General features: G+C 46.7%; 1 protein-coding gene across 2 annotated transcripts; it reads left to right on the top strand.

Moving 5' to 3' along the window:
* Positions 1-1,078: 1,078 nt before the first annotated feature.
* LOC119431154 (neuroglian-like) lies at positions 1,079-20,956 on the top strand. 2 transcript variants are annotated; one of them, XM_037698626.2, is made up of 8 exons: positions 1,079-1,155; positions 3,420-4,679; positions 6,640-6,950; positions 8,556-8,799; positions 12,969-14,257; positions 14,922-15,147; positions 17,017-17,224; positions 17,949-20,956. In XM_037698626.2, exons 2-8 carry the CDS (start codon positions 3,422-3,424, stop codon positions 18,172-18,174), a joined length of 3,762 nt encoding a protein of 1,253 aa, XP_037554554.1. In that variant the 5' UTR covers positions 1,079-1,155; positions 3,420-3,421; the 3' UTR covers positions 18,175-20,956. The 2 variants fall into 2 exon arrangements, with proteins under 2 accessions (XP_037554554.1, XP_037554553.1); XM_037698625.2 differs by lacking the exon at positions 1,079-1,155 and adding an exon at positions 1,169-1,331.
* Positions 20,957-23,110: the final 2,154 nt, after the last annotated feature.

Here is a 23,110-nt window from a genome sequence, read left to right on the forward strand (position 1 = left end):
GCTGATGATGCTGACTAATAATAAAGGTGTCGTTTTCAGCGAAACGCAATTCATATTCCCCCTATAGGCTCGATGTGATGAGGTACGTGCAAACGCAATTCGGAGCGTGACCCTTTGCACCACTGCGCTGCTTTTATTAAAAATGGTCTGGCCGACAGCCAATCTCTGGGTCGCACCCACGCCTCGACCTTCACGAGAGGCGTCCTAATTCACTAATAATTAAACGCGCACTCCGTCATGCGGGTGGCACGCTACCACAGAATGGAGCTAAATGCGGCCGCGCAACAGCGAGAAAGCAGACGCCGTCTCGAGCGGCTGTTGAGCGTGAAAGCTTAGTAAGCCAACTAGGGGCTTCAGCGCAAGCCTTGAGTTGAAAACACCGCGAGAGTGCGCTGCAGGCAGTAAGTTGATAGTTGAGAAAATTGTGTAATAATGCCTGCTTCACATGGAGCGATTTAACGGCCGCCGGCTGGGGCCGCGATGTGTAAATGCTACATGTGCGTGGATATATGAATTAAGTGTTTGAACAAAATTTATTTTGCGGGCCCTCTACCATTTATTTAATTCCAAAGGCCGAAGCGTGTACAAAGTGCAGCGGCAGCTTTCGCATTATAAATATTGAGAAGTTTGTAGTGTTGTGCTGCCTTTTGCGCTGTTCTAGATTGCATGGCAAAGTATTTTCGGCTAGAACCGAGAATCTGTACTAATACCAGCTTGAAATCATTGAGTGAACAGTGCTCATGAAATCATTCCACAAGTTGTGTGCGGAGTAAAATAGAGCACATAACTGTAAAGTAGGCTCACGCTGCAATTTGTACGTAAAGTATAACTTCATTAAGTTCGGAAGTCAAATTCTAAAATCGAGTCTGTACCGCTGTACCCTCAGTTTTTCTTCGCTCTCCAGACACGCAAAACAAGTGAAATGGCGGCGCCTATTGTGATTGCAGCGCCGCGCGGCAGTTGACTGCGTTAAAATGGCTATTTGACTTACTAGCCGTTTTACACAACGCTAACGGGGCAAAGAGCGCATGCGCAGTGGCACCGCCCATTGTTTTACGTGATGTCACCGATTCTTGGTTGTTGACGTCACCGTTCTCGCTCGTGTTGTTGTGCGTGCGTGCGTCTGTCCGCTCCCACGGCGGCGCGCGAAAGAAGGTGTGTATGTGCGTGTTGCCCGCGTTTCGCTGGCAACGATTCTGTGTGTGTCAAGGGGGACGCCGACCGTTCGGAAGTTGTCGTCGGCCCTGTGTGTGTGTGCCAGAGTGTGTGTGGACCGCAGAGGAGAGCGCCCGCAAGGTCTCCGGGACCGGGCACTCCCAGGTTCAAGCTAGGTCCGATCCCCTTTTCATTTGCCCTCTTCGCCGCGGCATACTTCGTAACCGCACGAATGGGATCCGGGCTGTCGCGACCGGTGCAAGGAACGAGGCTGGATCGCTTAGGCCTAGTTCCACGGGCGCCCGTCGGGCGTTCTTTGGAATCGGCGGCTGGAAGGGTTTCGTAGTGCCGGTGTTCAAGCCCTTCCGCGGGACAGCGGTGGCCGCGCGCCTGACGAGGCGTCCGCGACCCCGCCGGTGCGTTGTCCGGGCGAGCGGCGAGCAGTGCTCGGGGCGTGGCCCTGTCTGTACGCGATGGGCCTCCCTCTGGTTGCTTGTAACGAGTTGACCCCGTGTCACACTGGCTGCTGCATCCGATTCGTCTACCGCGTACGAGATATGCCCTACCCCGGCGTGAGATGGCTCGCGAAGAGCGCATTATCGCTGCGGCGTGGCTTTCAATGACGCCTCTTATGTGATCGTTGGGCTCGGATCACCGGCAATGCGTGGCTGAGCTGTGCGATTCAGATCCCGATCAGTCTTCGGCCGTGTGAAACCATGGAAGCGTCGAGGACAGGGTCACTGTCGCGCACACCGGGCACAACGAGCTCGGGCCGTTTATTTACTAGGTCCGCGCCCGCGTTCGCTTCTTCGAAGTGTTCTTGCTCCGCGTCTTTCCGGGTGCTGCGAAACCGAGCCGGAAGCACAAATCGCTTATTAAAACGCGCGGCAGCGTCCTTGTCAGCTTATTTGGAAGACGAATTACGTGACACTATATTTAGCGCCGAGTACTAGCTGTCTGGGAGTTGCGATCGCAAACCGCGCGTCCTCGACTACGACGGGTCTGCGCCGGCATCCGATAATCGTGATGATGGTTGCACGTTCAATGTCCAGCAGATGCCCCTTCGGCGTGTTTGCAGCTGCCCTTCGAGACCGGTTTAGTGTTCGATCGATGGCGCTCTAGTTACAAGCATGGGCGTTTCCAAGACGAGATGACTTCTATAATTTCTGTTGGCTGCAGCGCACGCTAGTCTACCCAGTTTTCCTACTGCTGATGACAGCAGCAACCCGTACTATGATTTTATGACACGTGGGAGGGATTGAATGTCGGGGAAGTGCACTGATTGGACTTACAGTGATACTACAACCTGTACTATGTGACGTAATAATGACACCAGGCAGTGATTGTAACACATGAATTCAGTATCCTCCTTTGATGTGCCTTCTATTCACTCAGTTCGAACAGTTGTGGCGTGTGTGTGTTCGTTTCTTACGTTTTCTCTCATGGACTTGGCGACAGACTTCACCTTATTGAGTTTGTTTATATAAACGTTCACTTAAATCAGCATTTCCTTGTTAAATCATGTTGTGCACCCCAAGTTGTACTTCGTGTTAAATGTACATTGACTTCAAGCAGATTTTTAAAAGAATTTTAGCTCAAACTTGAATCAGCTTGCATCATTTGGTAGCACTTTCCCAATATACTTGTGGCTGGCAGTTGTGGTTTTGTATGATTATTAAAGGTAACCATGCAAACATGGGGATGCATGAGAGAAAAAATATACATTCATATTTATCGTTTCTCTTCTGTATCGAGCCTGCTCATGCTCATTCTAAGACCATGCCAGCCTGCAACCACCCTTTCTTTCCCCCTTCATTCAGACACTCTTCTTTCATCCTTGTGCTTCTACCAATATCTTTCCATTCTTTGGAAGTAGAATAGGTATTCAAAAAAATTAAATTCTCGGGTCTTACGTGCCAAAACCAGAACTTTATGAGGCACGTCATAGTGTTAGTAGTAGTAAACAACTTGATTTACGCCATAGTGGGGACTCCAGATTAAGTCTGACCACATGGGGTTGGTTCATTAACGTGCCCCAATATCTAAGTATAAGGGTGTTGTCGCATCGAAATGCAGCCACCGTGGCAAGAATTGAACCTGTGACCTCGAGGAGAGTTTAGGTATCTACAGCCCTATGGTGCAATTAGGGTGCCTGCAGCCAAGCTCCATTTAATCTTGTTTCACGCATAAAACATTAAGTTCAACATCATCATCATGACATTCTGGCTTCGAACAAATTTTGATGTTATGAATTTGCTGCGCAGGGATGGCGCTCGTGCCAGCACTGCTGCTGCTGCTGGGTGCAGCAGTGGCGGGTGCAGTGGTGCCCTCTCCACCCACCATGGTGAAACAGCCCAAACACGAGCAGCTGTACCAGGTGTCCCAGTCTCAGGACGAGTTGGACAAGCCATTCCTGCTCGAGTGCGAAGCTCAGGGCCACCCCGAGCCCACGTACGAATGGACAAAGAACAACAAGGAGTTCGACTACGTCTCGTACGACAAGCGAATCTCACAGCAGCCCCGCCGTGGTACGCTCGTCTTCACCAAGCCAGACGACGTCGACGAAGGACTGTACCAATGCCGCGCGACCAACCTTCACGGCACATCCGTGTCCAATTCTGTGTTCCTGCGCAAGGCTGAACTGAACAACTTTGCAGAGGAGACTACCAAAGAAGTTTATGTGGTGGAGGGTGACCCGCTGTCGCTCGACTGTAACCCTCCCACGGGCTACCCACGACCAAACATCTTCTGGCTAATACAGTACTCGAGCGGTGCACTCCGCAATGTCAACTCATCACGCATCACTGCCGATCCCGAAGGCGACCTGCACTTCTCACGTGTCGAACTGGGTGATGCACTTTCAGATGCCGTATACACATGCAGTGCCACGTCGGTGTTCAGGCGTGAATACAAGATTGGCAACAAGATCCAGTTGAAAGTGGAGCCAACATCGAGTGCAGGAAAGGCAGAACACGCTCCCGTCAAGCAGTACCTGTCGCCCCCAAACCTAGTTGCACTTCGGGGCCACGAACTCAAACTCTACTGCATCTATGGTGGCACGCCAGCGCCCCAGATCTCGTGGTCCAAGCGGGGTGCAAACCCCACGTCACGACGCTTCACGTACTCCAATTATGGAAAGACGCTAGAAATTCGTTCAGTGGGCTTCGAGGACGAGGGCACGTACGAGTGCCAAGCCAACAATGGTGTGGGTGTGGCTCAGACGCACGCCATGCATGTCAAGGTGGAAGCAGCACCCTACTGGCTGCGTGTGCCGGACAACACAAATGCGGCTGAAGAAGAAAGCGTCAGCTTTGAGTGCGCAGCAACAGGCATCCCTGAGCCCAAACTGCAGTGGTTTGTAAATGGCGTGCCCGTAGAGAAGGCTGAGCCCAATGCACGCCGCAAAGTCGAGGGTACGTTGCTTACCATCGAGGCACTCACCAAACGTGATACGGCTGTCTACCAGTGCAACGCCTCCAACCCTCATGGATATGCCTTCCGTGACTTCTACCTCAATGTGCTAGGTAAGTGCCAGCATACATTTTTTGCCTTCTGCTACGGTGCTGAGAAAAGCCATCTGCTGTTAACAAATAATTGCTCTGAATAGCAACATTGTTATTGGCTTGACATGCACAGAGTGAATGAATGCAGGCAGTTTGCTGCATGTTAATGAAACAAACATGTTTAAAAATATTCAACATTTACTTGAAGCAATGGACTTCAAGACTGTTTAGTAGGACGAATGGTGGGACACATAGTACACATTACGAGCGCCCGTCATGTGTACTATGTGTCTCTGTCCCTGTGCTTTTTGGCGATGCTTTCCCAACCATTCAACCATAAACCAACTTGCCCAAACCAAAGTTATGCTTTAGTAGGAGCTGTGCTAGTTTGGAGGCTAATTCAGCTGCACAGCTACAAATATTTATCTTCAGTGGCAGACGTGATTTGCAACTGCCGAGTTGAATAGGCTGCTGTTATTTTTATACTAACAGCACGCTACAGCCTATAGTGCTCTTAAGCAACATTTGAGAGCTTTGACTTATCTCCTGTGCTTGCAGCTGTTGTTATCTCGGATCACTAGCAGACAAGGAGCCTGCAGTGTGGCGTGTGCCTAAGTGAAATGACAACTCTGGTTTTTGTGCAAGCTCTAACACGTGCTTATTATCTCAGGAGGGTTAACCAATTTTGACATGGGCTTTCTGTTTGAACTCATCTCGCATACCTCTGTGTCTGTCTCTGGCTATTTATATTAGAAGAGCAAAGCAAGTTCAGCACAAAATTGTTCTTTCATATCATTCGTGCATTCCTTTGGGCCAGCTGCTGTTCTTTAATGGTTGTTTGAATGGAAATCTGTTTTGTAGTATGCTGCTGTATCTTCTTACAGCCCTACAGCTATATTTGAAAACTGCATAGCTAGCTTTATGACTATCGGATGACACAAACAATTTGGACATCCTGAAAGATTGGAAGGTAGCAGATTGATCTAGGTTATATTTCACTATATTTCTTGGACAGGCCTATAGCTCAAGCATAAAACGAGACAGCAGACAAGCGAATGCACAAATTTTTCGCACAGGCATATAGCGCATAAAACAAGCTTGTCAGCTGTCATCTCATTTAATGCATGCACTATACACTCGTGTAACAAATGTCCTAAAACATGTTTTGTACCTCAGATTGTGTAGCCATTGCGATTTGGAGCCATACGCCAGGAAACCATTGGCGCAAAAAAGGCATGGACAATGAACACGCTTGACAAGGTGGTTGTCAACTTCCAGCTGAGTTTAATCAGAACAAGAATTAGCTTTCTTGAATAAACTTAGTGGGAACTTGGCGCCTGTCCTGTCATATGTGTTCTTTGTCTGCATTTTTCTTGAGCCATTGATTTCTTGAAGTATAACTCACCGACTAGCTGAAACAAAGATTCTGCTTGGATGAGAGCATTACATTGTGGTTCACACATATAGGCCACATACAAATCTGCTACGCTTTAGTGTACTGTGCACTTGTTTGGAGGTCTGTTTTAGCATTGAGTTCATGACCGCTCCTCTGCTGACAAATGTGAGACTGAACGTGCTTGTCACTTCGGTTAAATATTCTTGGCAACTCACCTTGCCAGGTTCTGTTACAGTTAGCCTCACAACCTTGACACTGCCCTAGGCACGTTAGTTTCTTTGGCCAAGCACTTAAACACAAACTGCAACGAAATCCAATTTTGGCTAAGTTGGCTATAACTGAGTAGTATGCATGCTTTCAAAGTGCACTTGGCAAAGCTGCAAGGTTGGTAAGTGCCTAATTAGTCATTTGGAGTCTATGGTAGCAATATATTTTTCTTCTGGGAATGCTCTCTCCAGTCAGCTTAAAGCGCACTGCTTTCAAGGGACACGTTGAACACAAAGAGCTAAATTTTGCCATGGCCACACATGATCATTGCGCTTGTTATTTGATGGGTGCGCTCTTACCCTTGAGTTTTTCTTGCAGCACTTCCACCAACCATCACGGAAGCACCTGAACAACTTACACTGGCTGTGGTAACATCGAGGGTGACTCTGCGTTGCCGTGTGTTTGGAGCTCCACGACCCGAAGTAAAATGGATGAAGGAAGCCCAGGAGCTGACCGGAGGCCGCTACCGCGTCCTCGACTCAGGCGACCTACAGATTGACGACCTGCTAGTCACTGACCAGGGAGAATATACTTGCTATGCCAGCAATAAATTTGGTGATGCTTCGGCATCTGGGTCACTAGAAGTCAAAGGCAAGACACTCATCACCCAGCCACCAGAGAATTATGAGGTAACTGAGCTGATTCCCCTCATTTTGTTCATACGCTTGCATCATGAAATACATCATGAAGTTTATAGAATGGTGGTCCTTTAGTGTTAAAAGATGAGTGTCTAAAGAATGGAGATGCAGTCGAGAAAATTAGAGGATTGGATAGTGTGGTGAGATTAGCAAATCTTTTTTGCATAGTACGTATTCAGCTGCTGCTAGGATAGGAATAAACACAAATCTCTTATAGGGGTCCTCATTCTGCAGTGTAGTTAACAGAGGCTGATAAAAATAGACTGACGATGATGATTGGCGTAGAAAGATCGCTGATCGCACCAGGTGCATTTGGTATTTGGGAATTAGCATGTTAGCTATTGGAGAGGAGCTGGTGCTTTTGTAAAAAGGCATGATGTTTATGTACTGCAGACGACAGTTGCCTCGCTTCTCGACGCCTACATCAAGGGACCTCTGTTCTAGTTTGTTCACGCTGAAAGTAGGAGCCCTGCAGGTCCCGAGTTCTATCCCCACAATAAAATTAGACCCTTTAACCCTTGTGACAATCATTCCCTTAATGAAGGCCATGTCTACATGTAGAAACCTATAACTTTACGTAAAAAGCTGCATGGTCATCGAGTTGTAGTGCTTGCATATTTAAGTGAAATAAGACTAGTAGTATCGAATGTTCCACATCTGCCATCATGGTTTCAGGTGGTGCTGGTTAACACTTTCTTCGCACTTTTGTGGGCGCACAGGTTATCAAACTCAACATTGTCTGCAGATTGTTACGTTGAGTGTGATATGGCTTGAATACCCAAAAATGTTGATGTTGGGTCTGACGCTGCTGCACCTAGGAAATGCACTGCAATGTTTCACTGCATGTGCCACGTTACATGTGAATGTTTCTTAGTTAGGTATAATCTTTTATTCCACTTGCATTCCCATCTCTTTCTATAAAAACAAGCATGTAGTATATTAAAAACTACTCTAATCATTTATTTTACTTATTCTCGCACATTACAGTGCCAAATGTCATTTTTGCTTACAGGCTTCAAGCGAATGTTATCAATAAACACAGGTCATTTGATGGCTATCTTCAAAACTTCTGACCCTGCCCTAGATATTTCAATTTCCAAATCCAAGCTATTGATGCCTGGAAAGGCAGACGGAGCCTTTTTGCAGATTTTGACTGTGCCACTGGCTGCACAGGTCGTGTCGAACACTGGACTAATTTCTAACTACTATTGGGCCTGGGCGTGGGCTTTAAAGATTAAATTCTCGGGTTTTAGATGCTAAAACCGAGATCTGATTATGAGGCACCCTGTAGCAGGGGACTCCGGTATAATTTTGACCACCTGGGATTCTTTAATGTGCACTTAAGGTCTAAGTACACAAGCATTTTTGCATTTTGCCCCCATCAAAATGCAGCCATACGGCTGGGGTCGAACCCGCAAGCTCAACAGTGCAACGACATAGCTAATGGGCCACCGTTGCTTCTAAAGTATGCTGCTTACTTTTTCATAAGCACTACGAAGGGGTAGATAGCAATGTCGCTCATTTGCTAAGACCACATTTCTTGCTTATCACCCTTTCTCGTGCTCATGTGTCACTGCGTCCCATTCCTTCACGCAGGTGGCAGCAGACAAGAGTGCAACCTTCCGGTGCAATGCAGAAGCCGACCCAAGCCTGGAACTACGCATCGAATGGCTATTCAACGGCCAGCCTGTGGACCCAGAGGCAGATGCACGTATGGTGCAGGCGGGCGACAACTCGCTCACCATCACGCGCACCATTGAGCTCGACTCGGGTATCTACACGTGCGTGGCACGCACCGAGCTGGACAGTGATCGTGCACAGGCCACTCTAACTGTCCAGGGTGAGTGCCCACTTTTTCGGTATGTCTGGTGACTTGTAAAATGTGGAATCATCAGGAATACATTAAACGTTTTGAAATGTTGTATACAATGGAATCTCGTTGATACGGTCTTCTCGAGAACCGGAAAATAAAGCGGAATTTCCAAAAATCGTATTATCTAACGTATTATCCTACAAATCGTATTATAGGGAAAAGAAAAAGAAACGTATTATCCCGAAAATTGTATTCTGCAGAATCGTATCAATGAGATTCCACTGTATATATCAAGGCGCTGTCAGAAAAAGAACGACATTGGGGTAAATGACCAAGAGAAGTAGACAATTCACAAGATTGAGCATGTTGGCCTCCCTGCAAAGCTCTGTTTTAGCCAAAATTCCGTTGAAGCGGGCTATGCTTCTGCCACAAGCATGAAGCCCTATAGTTGGGGATAACCTAAGAATGCAGCAGCAAATGCATCTCTGTCCAACTCAAAAGGAATTTGTAAGCACCAGCCAATTACATTCACTCGTTTACATGACGTCGCGGCAGATATGAGCTTCTTTCAGTATTGGTGTCCCTCGGGAACTATGTTCTGGAGCACAGAGGTATGCAGCGTAAGTGTGGTGCGGTGTTGTGGCAGATCTTGTGCAGAACTCTTTTGTTATCACTGAGTACAGTAGAACCTTATTGATATGGATCTCGTTATGCACGATTTTCCAGCGCCCAACGTTCACTATTTAAAATTCAAAAAATTACTCAATACAGTTTAAGTTTATTTTTTACTACAATCAAATGATACGTTTTCTGGCCGCTAGATTCCATGTAAACAAGAAAAAGCGCAAGGAGGCGTGCGCAACAAGTTGTAGCCGCCCGCTGTAGCAGCTTGACCTCCTACACCCATATTGCATCACATCGCTACGCATACTCAGTTTCTTATTTGGGTAGGAGCAAAACTCCTCGCCACTCATGGGCGTCGTGTTTCCCTCTGGCCGCATCGCATAGCAGGCATTGTATTCCAGCACTACCAACCAGCTCAATTTCGTTTCGGTTTCCGGCGGCAAACTACAATATAGGAAAACAACAACACGTGGAATTATATTCTGGCGTTGCCAACCAGCTCGATTTCATTTCAGTTTCACTGCAAACTATACAATAGGAAAACAACACGTGTCTTGGGTTGCTTTGGTAATAATGATTAATGCGCTGGAAATGCCCCGCTCGAAGAAGCTGCTGATGCAGGTCGAATTTGAGGAGCACAAACGTAAGTTTGCCGAAGCCGCAGGAACAACAACATGTGTCTCAGGCCCAGACCCCACCAGCTCAACGAGTGCACATGGTCTCCCGCTGCAATGATTCACACAACGGTTCGCGTTACATACCATATTTTCATGCGTATAACCCGTACCTGCATATAATCTGCACCCCCACTTTCAGTCCAATGGAAAACTAAAATATCCTCGCATATTGCCTGCACATTTGATACAGGAAAGGCTGCACCAAAGCTACTATTACTCAAGCAACACTGCGCATTTGTAGTGCTCCAGTCCAAGCACTTCTCCGACTTTCCGCGTGGCGTCGCCACCTACCATTCTTGTATAACTGTAGAATACAACAATTAATATACAGCAAAAGGTAGAAATTAGAGACCTTTTACAATAAAATAATTTAAACACTTAAACAGTAGACTAGAGTGTGGTGGGAAAAGCCACCGCCCCATTTCGAAGGGAATCCCACTCACGGCCATCATCATTATCATCCTATGGAGCGGAGTTGTTAAATTTTGGCGTTCACGCTCTTCACTATTGAATGACACTTTTTTCTTGCGGAAAACTCTAGCTGACTTGCCCAATATTTTTTCACAGGTTGTTATATTGTTACGTTGCGGAAGTCGCATCATTATCATCATCAGCCTATATTTATGTCCACTGCAGGACAAAGGCCTCTCCCTGTGATCTCCAATTACCCCTGTCTTGCGCTAGCTGATTCCAACTTGGGCCTGCAAATTTCCTAACTTCATCACTCCACCTAGTTTTCTGCTGTCCTCGACTGCGCTTCCCTTCTCTTGGTATCCATTCTGTAACCCTAATGGTCCACCAGTTATCCATCCTACGCCTACCCAGCTCCACTTTTTCCGCTTAATGTCAACTAGAATATCGCTATCCCCATTTGTTCTCTGATCCATACCACTCTCTTTCCATCGCTCTTTGTGCGGTCCTTAACTTGTTCTTGTGCTTCTTTGTTAACCTCCAAGTTTCTGCTTCATATGTTAGCACCGGTAGAATGCAATGATTGTACACTTTTCTTTTCAACGACAGTGGTAAGCTCCGAGTCAGGATTTGGCAATGCCTGCCGTATGCACTCCAACCTAATTTTATTCTTCTGTAAATTTCTTTCTCATGATCAGGGTCCCCTGTGAGTAATTGACCTAGATAAACATACTCCTTTACAGACTGTAGAGGTTGACTGGCGATCGTGAGTTCTTGTTTCCTTGCCAGGCTATTGAACATTACCTTTGTTTTCTGCATGGGCATCTCCTGTTGTGCTCGTTAGAAAGAAGGGGGCAACAGCTGGTGCTTCTGTATCGACTACCAGAATCTTAACCAAGTAACAAAAAAAGACATGTGCCCCGCAACTCCACCAAAATCTTACGGGGAGAAAAGAAGCTTGACAATATATTTACAAAATATATACAATGGGCAGTAGACAGGCATACAAGATGAAGCCCGTGCGCGCGACTATTGGCGATCGTCGGCTTCGTCAGTCCTGTCATCATCGTTCACTACTGCAGCACCTCGTAGCAATAATCATCTTCAACCCCACTCTTACACTTTATGGGTTAAGGTCCTCGATCATTTGTTGTAATTCGACCCCATTGTTGCTGAATAGGACAACGTCATCTGCAGACCGAAAGTTGCTGAGATATTCGCCGTTGATCCTCACTCCTAAGCCTTCCCAGTCTAAGAGCTTGAATGCTTCTTCTAAGCATGCCGTGAATAGCATTGGAGAAATTGTATCTCTTTGCCTGAACCCTTTCTCGATATGTAACTTTCTGCTTTTCTTGTGGAGGACCAATGTAGCTGTGGAATCTTTGTAGATATTTCCTAAGATATTCAGGTATGCCTCCTGAACTCCTTGATTACACAACGCCTCTATGACTGCTGGTATCTCTACTGAATCAAATGCCTTTTCATATAGGAGGTCACATATACAGGAGTATTTACAATATATACAAGAGAAGCAACGAGACATGAACAAGATGGCTGGGGAGACTGATTCTACCTCAACACATCAAATCGTCTTCTTCTGACTGGCGCCACTATTGGTTGCGCCGTAACAATATTATTGGGCTGTGTGTGCAAAACGAGCAGTATCAGCGAGATAAATAGGCTTAGTCACTATTACTGCAGTAGGGGATTCACCACACAACATGCATTGCCGTGAAGCTGCACTAAAGGAAGAACCTCGCGTATAATCTGCACCTCTACTTTACCACTGAAATTTTCGCATTTTTGGTGCAGGTTATACAAAGCAAAAATACAGTAGATGTCAACCACAGTTGATTGTCAATTTTTTTTTTACTTTCGATTGTCTTTTTTTCCAGTTAGTATGTTTTATCTCACATTCTTTTTTTTATGTAGGAATGAAGTTCTATTGTATGCAATAACTATCAAAGAAGCCTCTAGTCACTGAAGCTAAGGAAGAGCAGAGGAAAATTGAAGCTGCTATTACTTTTTGGGGGCATTTGTTATCCTACAACCTCCTGATGTTGCATGCAACGTTCTACCAGTAAAGCTACATTTCTGTGCATAGGTTTGTAAACATAGCCTGCAGAGCATTAGTCAGCTCCAAAACCACAACAGATGGGATGTGAACCCACTTGCTTGTGTTCAGGCACAGCTTGTCATCTCTTTCTTCTTCCACACCCTTTCATTTCTTTTTATTACAGGTACTAAAACACACATAAAATTGCTGCCTTGGTCAATTAACTTTGCTTCTTCTAGACTTTCATGTTCTTCAGTCACTGTTAAGTTATTTAGTAGTCCTGCAGGATGCATGGAATTGATTTGTGTTCCTTTATTTTTGTTCTCACAAACAATATTTATTATCAGCCCTTTTCTACTGTGTTGCCTGTGGCATATCATGTTTCTGACAAACACTGACCATGGTTTGCTTTCCCATCAACCTTGCAGATGTGCCCAATCCACCACAGATGGTCAAAATCGACTGCGACGGCCTCATGGCTCTCGTGGAGTGGAAGCCCACTGGCGATCGAAGGGCCCCTATCCTGTCCTACTCCATTCAGTACAACACCTCCTTCAGCCCCGACACGTGGGAAGATGCCTTTGTGAACATACCCGCCCCCGACACAAAGTTTAAGGTGTCCATGAGTCCCTGGGCCAACTACACGTTCCGGGTTGTGGCTCGCAACAAGATCGGGCCCTCGCTGCCCTCGGGGGCATCGTCGAGGTGCACGACTCCTGAAGACGTGCCACACAAGAACCCCGACCGCGTCATGGGCCGCGGGGACCGCTTCGACAACCTACTCATCACATGGACACCTATGCCTCCCATTGAGCACAATGCACCAGCCTTCTTCTACAAGGTACTTTGGAAGCGCGACGACATCCCTGACGCCACATGGAATTCTCGCATCATCGAGGACTGGAAGCAGAATCGACACGTCGAATATGGCCAGCCTACGTTTAAGCCGTATCGTATCAAAGTCGAGGCCCACAACCGGCGAGGTCAGGCGCACACAGCTGCCACAGAAATCATCGGATACTCGGGCGAGAATGTGCCATTGGCTGCTCCTCAGGACTTCAAGCTGGCCAATGTGGTCGATGCCCGCACGGCCAACTTCACTTGGAGTCCCGTCAGTCCAGAGTCCGTGCGGGGCCACTTCCGTGGCTACAAGATCCAGACATGGACTCCCGACGAAGGCGAAGAGAAGCTGCGAGAAGTGGTGGTGCCGGCGAACGTGACGACGGCGACAGTCAGTCTGTTCCGGCCATTCTCACGCAACCTGGTCCACGTCCTGGTGTTCAACGACATGTACAACGGTCCACCGTCAGACAGCATAGAATTCACAACACCCGAGGGTGTTCCGGGGCCCGTGGCTTCGTTCGAGGGTATTCCAATGGGCTCGACAGGCATTTACCTGCTCTGGAAGCGCCCACTGGAGACCAACGGTGTGCTGACAGGCTACCACATTTACTATGAGGAGGTGCGTGGCACCCAGCTTGGGCCCAAGATGGAGCGACAGCCACCTGTGCGTGACCCCCTGGAGTCACGAGCCAAACTGGCAGGCCTCAAGCCACGCACCAAGTACCGGATTACAATCCACGCAGCCACTGCACAGGGCCAAGGTGATCCCAACTTCATTGAGCTGGAGACGGCCGATGAGTCCGAACGTGTCCCAGACATGCCCGACTTTACCTGGGCCTACCTGCCGGATCGCGATGGACATGCAGCTGTGCAGGTAGGGCAGATGCTGGCAGGATGCTCTGCAGTTCTGCATCTTGAGGTAGCATTATTGAGTGCAAAGATAACATGCAAGTTTGTTAACCCTGATACCTTGAGCACAGAGTAAAGTTACAGGGCATAAGTGAGTACTGCAGAGGTGTTGGAATAAGCCACACAATTCTGAGAGATGTGTACTTTTGATAGTCTACTTAGAGCCACTGACCTACTGTGTGTATAGTAACACATACGAGAATTCTTACTTCTTGATGACAGTGTGGTGTCGTGGAGTTTGCAGGGAAGAACAGATAAGTGAATGCCTGTACGTTAGAGCATCCGCTGGCCAGTCCCAGGAGGCTAAACAACCAACGTGCACATAAAAGCAAAGGTGTGCACTGGCTCTTCTTGTGAAATCTGTGCAACCTATAAAAATGCGCATCTGTGGAATTGTCAGTAAAGTTGACTAAGTCGCGTGAAGGAATTGCAGTGGCTAGATATTAGTCCGTCAACTCACAAGCACCAAATTGTTTATAACATACCAAACTATGTTCCAGTGCCTCGTCGAATGTAATGGTTCGATATCAACAATAATTTTATATATTTGCGTTTTATATATCGGGGATTAACTGTAGTAGCTTCAATGGCTAGAGATCCGAGATGAAGGATGCAAATGTTATGTGCAGGTGACGTGGTTGCCAGCCATGGCAGGCCACCCGGGCAGCCACTTCTATGTTCAGTACCGGCGCAAGGGTGACGAGACGTGGGAGACCACCATGGTGGAGAAGAACGAGGACAACATCCTGGTCAAGGGCCTGGAGACAGGCGCCCTGTACGAGATGCGAGTCATTGCTGTCGACGGCAAACACCAACGACCTTCGCGAATCGAGGAGGTCGAGACTGGAGGCCTTGGTACGCATCTCCCCTTTCAGTGCAGTGGCAAAATGAATGGGAAAAAGGCGCAGCATTCCTCTTCAATACAAACTGGCAGATGTTACAAGAGGTTGAGGAGGAATCACTATGACCACGAAATCCTCTTTTGTCAAAACTTCAGTACTGCATTTACCGTGTTGTAATGCACACATAATTTTAGGGGTCAGAAAAACAAATATAACATGTCTTTTTTTAATGTTGCACGGAAACTTTTGGAAACATTTAATTGCATGCACAAATTCTTGAACTTGTAATGCTCAAACAGCATGTTTTTCGTACAAGCCTGCTAACTTTTGCATTTGCTGCTGCTTCTAGCTGAGTTAGAAGAAAAAGAAATAGAGCAAGTGTTGGCAACTGCTTGCCAAAATATTAATGCAGATTTTAAGCCATGCCTGATAAGTTATTACCACTTAGAAAACACTTGAAAATAGGTAAAACTTTTTCATTTGGCAAAACAGGACAAATTCAAAGCAAGGGTTACCATATGGCCGGCACAGAAACAATGCACTTGAAAAAGAATCTGACGACCACATGGGGCATTTGTGCACATAAAAAAGCATATTATTTTTCACCGAGGCACCTTATTGTCGTCAACTTGCATCTCATGGTGCCATATGAGCTGTGTAGCTGCAGTGGCACTAGTAAAACTTCGATAAATTGATGTTGGTTTATTTGAAAATTCGGCTAATTGGTAGAATTTGTGCAGTCCTGTAATTTGCTATGCAAAATATACTGGATAATATTAAAGTCCACATGCATCCGTCCGGATAGTTCGTAGTTTTCTATTGTGGCCTCCAAGAAGGCATGCTGTCAGAAATATGGCAGTTGTGGCTTGCTTCCAGTGAGAGATTCCATATGCATCCAAATCACAGCAGCGACGGCTCTCTTAGAGTCGAATCTCGAAAGCTTGTAGTACTGCAAGCGGCAGTAGCAATCAACGTCACTAAATAGCAAGAATCGGACACCACCGATTGAACAAGCACTAGATTCTGGAATGTGGGCGTGGATAAGCCGTGCAGCTGTGCGAAGTGCTTACGTTGTCCGGCGGTGTATGTTAATTTTACGTGTTTTACCCATTACAAAGAAGCGAGTCGGAGCATCATCATCATCAATACACATGCCACTTTTGCATTTTCATTTCTGGTTTTTCTAATGTAAATACCATACTAGGTGCATTGCATGTGTTGTCACGTTTTCTCCATTGCTGGTGTGTTGTATGTGTACAATTTCCAACCACTTGAAAATCTCGGCCACATGCGAGTTCAGTAGAGTATGAAGATGGCAATAGAAGTGGTGGACAAGGTCGACTAGGCTTCGCCAACTACTTCAAAAATAAAAGCAGACATGCAGGCATTGTACGCTAATGTGGAAGACAAAATCGCCAATAGTGCTGACAGTAGGAGATGGCAGAGACGATGATGCGCCTTCTCGGGTGGCCGCTTTATCGAGCCCCTGAATGTCCTCTGCAGCTGTGTTTAGTCTAGCAGTGGAGCGAAATACTATACCAAGCTCCAAGAAGTTCCTGCTACATGGAAAATAAACGTGACCTGCTTGTGTCGCGCAGTTTTGCCCTTCCTTTTCTGAGCTTTTTCGTTGTTTCAGGCAGTTAAAAAAATCCGCTTAATTTGAAGAAAATTTGAAGATAGATTGGTGTACATTGAATGAACAAGGTTGACCTTAGCTCTTGCTCTTCACACTGCACCTTCTTTCACTGTATACATAAATTGCACACAGCAATGGCAGCATGTGCCCTATGCACATGGTACATTTTAGCATGCAGAATTAATGCCAATGACGGTAGGGTAGTGCATTGTCTGTGCTGATCTCGCTGCACGTGTGCGGTTGCAGCCATCCGGGCGCCAGGCAGTCCCGACGCAGTGGCTGGTGCAGCCTGGTTCATTGGCATGATGTGCGCCCTGGCCCTGCTCCTGCTGCTTCTCATCCTCGTGTGCCTGGTGAAGCGTAACCGTGGTGGCAAGTACTCGGTCCACGACAAGGAAGTGGCCCAGGGTCGAGACCTTGACTATGACGGAGGCTTCCACGAATACACTAAGCCGTGAGTGTTTGCGAGGCTCCTCTAGCTGCTGCATGATCTGCGGCGGGTTTACTGCACAGTTTGCTCAGCAAACCCCAGATATGTTCAATCAAGCGAGTGGACAACTCTGCTGCATTATATTATCAGTGCCCTTGTTGTTGAACTCTTGATTGAAAAATAGGAGTTGATGGCACTCTTTAGATTCCACATGTCCTAGTCCTCCTAAGAATGTGGTAATGGTTGCTTGATTGGAGCAGTATTTGATTAAAATATTGGGCAGTGTATGCATCATCGTATGCACAGCTTCTTTAGCACAGAGTGGTATTTGTAAAGTTGAGGCCCAAGTTCACATGTCGGAGCTCAGTAGAGAATGTGTCATCTGCATCTTGTCATTGCTTTTGCACTTATACATTTTGAGTGATCACTAAATGACTAGTGAGCTGTGTCAGAGGTCTCTGAAACCTGCACCAGCATTACCACTACCACACTCCCTTTCTGCTACCTCCAGATCTTGGCCAGAAATGTGCTTATTCCTATGCAGCTGTGAAGCCCTATGCTTATATGGCCTTCCAGGCACACTGCGATATTCAACTTCCTCTGCACTATTCATGCATGTGCTGGCTTATCACTTAAGCTTTGTCTGTTGGGAACAACTGTGACACCGAGCTGATTTTCTGCTATTACAATGCAAATGAGCTTTGCGAGGCATGGCATTGTCACAAGCCGGTCTTCGTTTGCCTTTCAGTGCCCAGCAGGCACCGGTGCGTGGCAGTCGTACTTCGCTGCACTCTAGCACCAAGGAGAGCGACAGCGACAGCATGGCTGAGTACGGAGAAGGTGACCCGGGTCAGTTTGGCGAGGATGGCTCCTTCATTGGCGAGTACGCCCCCAAACGCCGGCAGCAGCAGCAGCTGCAACAGCAGCGGCCACCCGAGACCACATCCCCTTCGGCTTTGGCCACGTTTGTCTGAAGCTCTCTTTGGCTTTGCTCTCCCGTGGTCTCTCTCCACTGGCTGCACCCATTCTCACCCTGCAGTCGCCTGCCATTCCGAATCGCAGCCGAGCAAGGTCTAGGAAGGCGCTCAGAGCTGCAGCCCATATAGTGGATGATAGCCCTCAAGCGTGTGGGCATTATTGCATCACTGCCTTTGGCATAGCCGAGTGATTCTAAACAACAGGGACGTCCTTTAGGGTAACTTAATGAAATTGGAATTTGAGCACACTTTCTGGACAAGATTGCGCAATTGCGCAATTCTGAGAGGGCATGCTAAACACTCTTTGAAGGTTTTATTCCTTTCTGAGGAGTATTTTAGTATTTTGGCAACACGCAAAATAGCATTCCCTCCAACTAATAACATTGTGCTTGTCTAAGTGCCGGTGATAGGAAAGCACTGGGCACACACACACACACCGGTGAAGGAAACGCAATGCCCGTGAGAGTGACGGCTATCGTTGTGCACCTTAAAAATGTTCCACTTTCTCGTGGTGTAGTGTTGTCCTACAGTGATAATTGCCATGATTCTCAGATTCCTTTACTTGCATTGACTCAGTGTGGCCAGTGCCTTCCTCCTGTCACCATCTGCCTGCACACATATAGCATTGCTGGCCGATACTCATTGGACAGGTACGGTAAAGAAGAGTGGTGACAGTTATTACCGTGCGGCAAAAGTACACTCTTAAGAAACGTTTACCCCAAACAAAAATCATCACCTATCTCGCATGCACTTCCTTTATTTAACACTGCACTCCCACTACTTCCAGGTCACAAACAGCATGTGCATATCAGCATGATGTTCCTGACAGGAAAGGGCCGGGTGACTAGCGCTAAAGAAACGAAGTACACTCAAGATAGGTGACAATTATTTTTTGGGCACAAGATAAACTTCCAACGATGTAAAACTTTCTTTATTGTGTACATCTCGAGAAGATGCAACACTTTTAAAGTGTGCCGAAAGTACACCTCAAAGAAACAGGGGCGTCACGAACTGATCAGCTCGAGGGATATGTGGAATACCTGAGTGTGCGCTGCGCGTGGTACGGGGTGCAGCCAGTGGAAGAGGCTACGTGCTGCTGGTTGGCTTCCTTGCGCTGTTGCCGACCCTGCGCGGGCCCCTGGCACAAAGAGTTGCCGTCCTCCGCGGTCACAAGGCCCCGAGGAGAGGAGTGGTTGGGGGGGCCCAAGCACAGACCCGGGCTTCAGCCTCTTGCAGTGCACATTCCATTTAGAATCTTCTGTAGACAAGCCTAGTGCGTTCCTTTCCATGTCCTGTTTTCTTTTACGAGTCTTTATCGTCTCCAAGAGGCTATCTGCGCTGTTTTTAGTTTGTAAATAGTATGTGCGTTTTTCATGTTTTTAGATGGCACCACACACACACACACAAAACAAAATGCAAGGCAGCTGCTCTTACGCTAGCTGATCTCTGTTCCTCTGTGCCCGGAGCTTTGAAGAAGGCGCGCCGTCTGCCACTGCTGTTGTGTCGTCCTCATTCATTGCTCTGGAAGGAACTATGGGAAGGGAAGGGTGAGGCAGTTTGGGTGCATGCTTCGGCTGTCCACCGCAAACTGATGGCCATGCTGCGAAGGCTGCAGCGTTGCGCCACTTTTGTTGTGAAGAGGTCGAGATCTGAGGACAGGGAATCTCGTAACTAGAGGTTGGCAGCATTATAATAACCTCATTTTTAGGGTCAGTGCTTCTCACGACTACAGGTTCGCAGCATAATAACCTTGTTTTTACAGTCGAACAAAACAACCTGCCAGGATGGCCACGTTGGAAAGTCGGACAAAAGGTGGCACACAAGGCGCGTGGTTGCCTGCTATCGAGTATTACTAGTAATTTTATTAAGGTGCGACGGTTTTCCCCAAGTGTTGAAATTGCACACTTGAGAATTTAACTTAAAATCTCAACCAACTCAGCTGGACTTTGCACAATCACCTACCTCCAGTCGCAGGCAAAAGTACCAGAATCTCATAACATTCCTAAAGCTGTGTGGTAACACAGGCGCTCTCTTTAACTATTTACTTTTGAGTTCATCCAAAGTAAAACACGCTTTGTTCAAATGCTCAGAAGTTAGTTAAAGAAAGCCTTGAAGGCATCGAAGTTGATAACTTGTGCCTGACGGACATCATGTATGGTAGATGTACGAAGCAGCACCCAAGCCATCCAGTGCAAACACAAAGGGCAAGCAGCTATGACGTTTTTTCTCACTGCCTAAGCGAAACTTAAGAGCAAGTTGTCATGTAGGGCATCTGTTCACACGCGACATTGAGGCCGCAGTGTCGCTGGCATCTTCTTTTACACACATATTTTATGTTTCTCATATCTGCACTCCTGGCTCATTTGGCCAGGCCTCATGGTGCAATGGGCAGCTATGATGTAGCGCTGTCCTGTTGGGTGCGCAGCGGTATTTGCACTGAGAGGCCGACGAATCTCATTTTGTTTTATTGCCGAATCTCATATTTTCTTCCACGTGTATGCGTTGTGAGTCAGCTGTTTCTTATTGGAGTACCTTTCTCGCCTAGTAGGTAGGGGTACATGACGTCGCGCCTTCTTTCTAGTTATTTTTTTTTTCTACCCTATGTCCTCTGTACGCCAATGATGTCTGCTGTGTGGTAGGTATTACATGTCCACTTTTACTATGTGACGTGGTGTACATGGGTTGCAGATCTGTATTTTGAGCTTTGTGAAAGACGGCACGATTGAAACAAGTTGTGTTATTTTGCTGGAAGAAAATAAAGAACTGGCGTTCCGCTACAGACTTTGTGTCAGGTTACTTTTTATTAGTGAGCCAATATTTAGCAAATGCGACAACACTGAGAGTGCTGGTGCTGCTGTTATTATTGCTTTGAAAGTTTGATCATGTGACACTGCTTCACCTCGGCAGAGCTTGCACGGCTTGCATGGGGCCTTCGTTTCGTGCTGTTTAGGAGACCTGCTTTTGTATTTTTGTCCAGGAATTTTGCCCCATTTTTGTCGAAAATTGCTAACTATCGTGTTAGTAGCAGGGAAAAGGTTGGTTTGGGACCCTCGGAACGTTATGTATAACATAATAATTGAGGAGCCCATCCTGGAGTATGCATTCAATCCCAGGACACAGGCTTGCTTGGACGGTGTTTGTGGACTGTAAAAAGGCACTGTGCCGCGCGAATTATAACTAGCCTGAGTTTTCATTTTCCGTCTTGAACTTGTAATGCCACAGATTCACGGCTGCAATATCGTATGTAAACTTTTTGTCAATGATCTGCATTCATGATGCACAGGCTATAACGTCCTTGGTGGTGTTTGCTATTCTGAAAAACAAACAAACACTCTTTATTTATTAAATGCGTAAGCATTTCTATGCCTACCCAACGAGAATCCTGTCCGTCACGTAAGACGAATGCAATGGCTCATACCCACGTAAGGCAGAGGCTACAAGCGCTCAGCAAAGTGAAGCGAACAGTGCATACATTCATTGAAATCGCCCATACAACACACAGAAGAGCATACGTTTCAATAAGGAACAAGCTCAAAACAACCATCCAAACCATCAATAAAGAATCACCTACCCCCCTCGGCAAATGTAGTGGTAGTAGTTTTGCAACAGCTTTGCTGGACATCCATGTTGCTAAAGTTCAGATCATGTTCGATAAGGCTGATAACTACCAATGCAGGTGGATAAGGGCTTATACTGGTCGGATCAAGTTTCATAACATTAATGATGACACCGGACTGCATGGAAACGAGCAAGTGGCACAATGCTTACGCATACTTAGACAACTCCTTGAGTAGTTTCTGCATGAATTTTTTTTATTTAAAGATAAACTGAAGGCTTGTGTCATACTAAAAATGTGCTAAGAGGATTATGTAATTGGGATGAGGCTTCGTGCAAGAGTTTCAAAGGGGGTAGTGGGCATGGCCTATCATTATGAACATACTTGTGAAGTAGACACAGCAGAGCGATTGCGCGACTAGTTTCCAGTGGCTGCAAAGGAATATCAAGCAATTTGTGTTTACTAGAGTTACGGTTATAGGTTCTTGAAATGTACCGAGCAGCTCTATTGTGTGTGCATTCGAGCATGGCAGTTAAGTAATTTTGATACCCCGACCATGCAGACGACGCATAATCTAGCTGTGGGCGCGCAAATGTAAGACATGCTAATTTACACACGTTAGTAGTTGAAGTTCGCACATTGCGCCACAGAAGACCAACTGTTTTAAATGCAATAGCACAGATGGTGGTGATATGCAATGACCAGGGAAGGTGAGCTGTGAGATTCACGCCAAGATATTTATCAGGGGTGTGCGAATACCGAATAGTAGATTTCGAATCGAATATCAAATAAAGAAAAGAAAGCCGAATATCGGAACAATTTTCACAAAATGTAATGTTTACAAAATTCTGGGAAGAAAATAGTGCTGCATATACTCTGAAGTATTCTAGCATTTTTTTTTTTTTTTCAAATACTGTTCTCCATCTTGAATTTCACTTCTGTCATCGTAATAGGGAGGCTGCATATAGTCCGGACTCCCGAGGAGCAACGCGCCTACGTACGTACTAAACAGCTTCACTGGTCATCCACCTTCACAGAGTGGAATGGCTCATGTTTTTTTTTTTCGTTTTTATATTGCTGGAGTGGCTTTTGACTGAGGCCTTAAGTTCATTGAAACAGTCGGCTGAGTGGAACCTGAACACTGCATGCGCTGCGGTGACCGTGCTGCTATTTAGATGAGCTAGAGGTACGCTGGTGGTCATTGAAGGTATCGACGCACCATAGTAAAGCGGTCTCGAGCTTCATCAGACAATGTCACGTGAGACACTATCTGTGGGAAGACGGCAGACACTCGTGGCCCTTCAAGTAAAGCCAATCCCCCAGAGTAGGTATGTGCCACTGGCATCTAGGCTCTACATCTATATATCTAATGAGTCT

Source organism: Dermacentor silvarum, chromosome 10 (genome assembly GCF_013339745.2).
Source record: "Dermacentor silvarum isolate Dsil-2018 chromosome 10, BIME_Dsil_1.4, whole genome shotgun sequence".
In the NCBI taxonomy this organism is placed as follows: Eukaryota; Metazoa; Arthropoda; class Arachnida; order Ixodida; family Ixodidae; genus Dermacentor; species Dermacentor silvarum.

Excerpts from the sequence above, each read along its gene's own strand:
- LOC119431154 (XM_037698626.2), top strand. The coding sequence starts at position 3,422 with ATGGCGCTCGTGCCAGCACTGCTGCTGCTGCTGGGTGCAGCAGTGGCG. Across the intron at positions 4,680-6,639 it reads CTTCTACCTCAATGTGCTAG|CACTTCCACCAACCATCACG; the intron begins GTAAGTGCCAGC and ends TTTTTCTTGCAG. Across the intron at positions 15,148-17,016 it reads GGTCGAGACTGGAGGCCTTG|CCATCCGGGCGCCAGGCAGT; the intron begins GTACGCATCTCC and ends GTGCGGTTGCAG.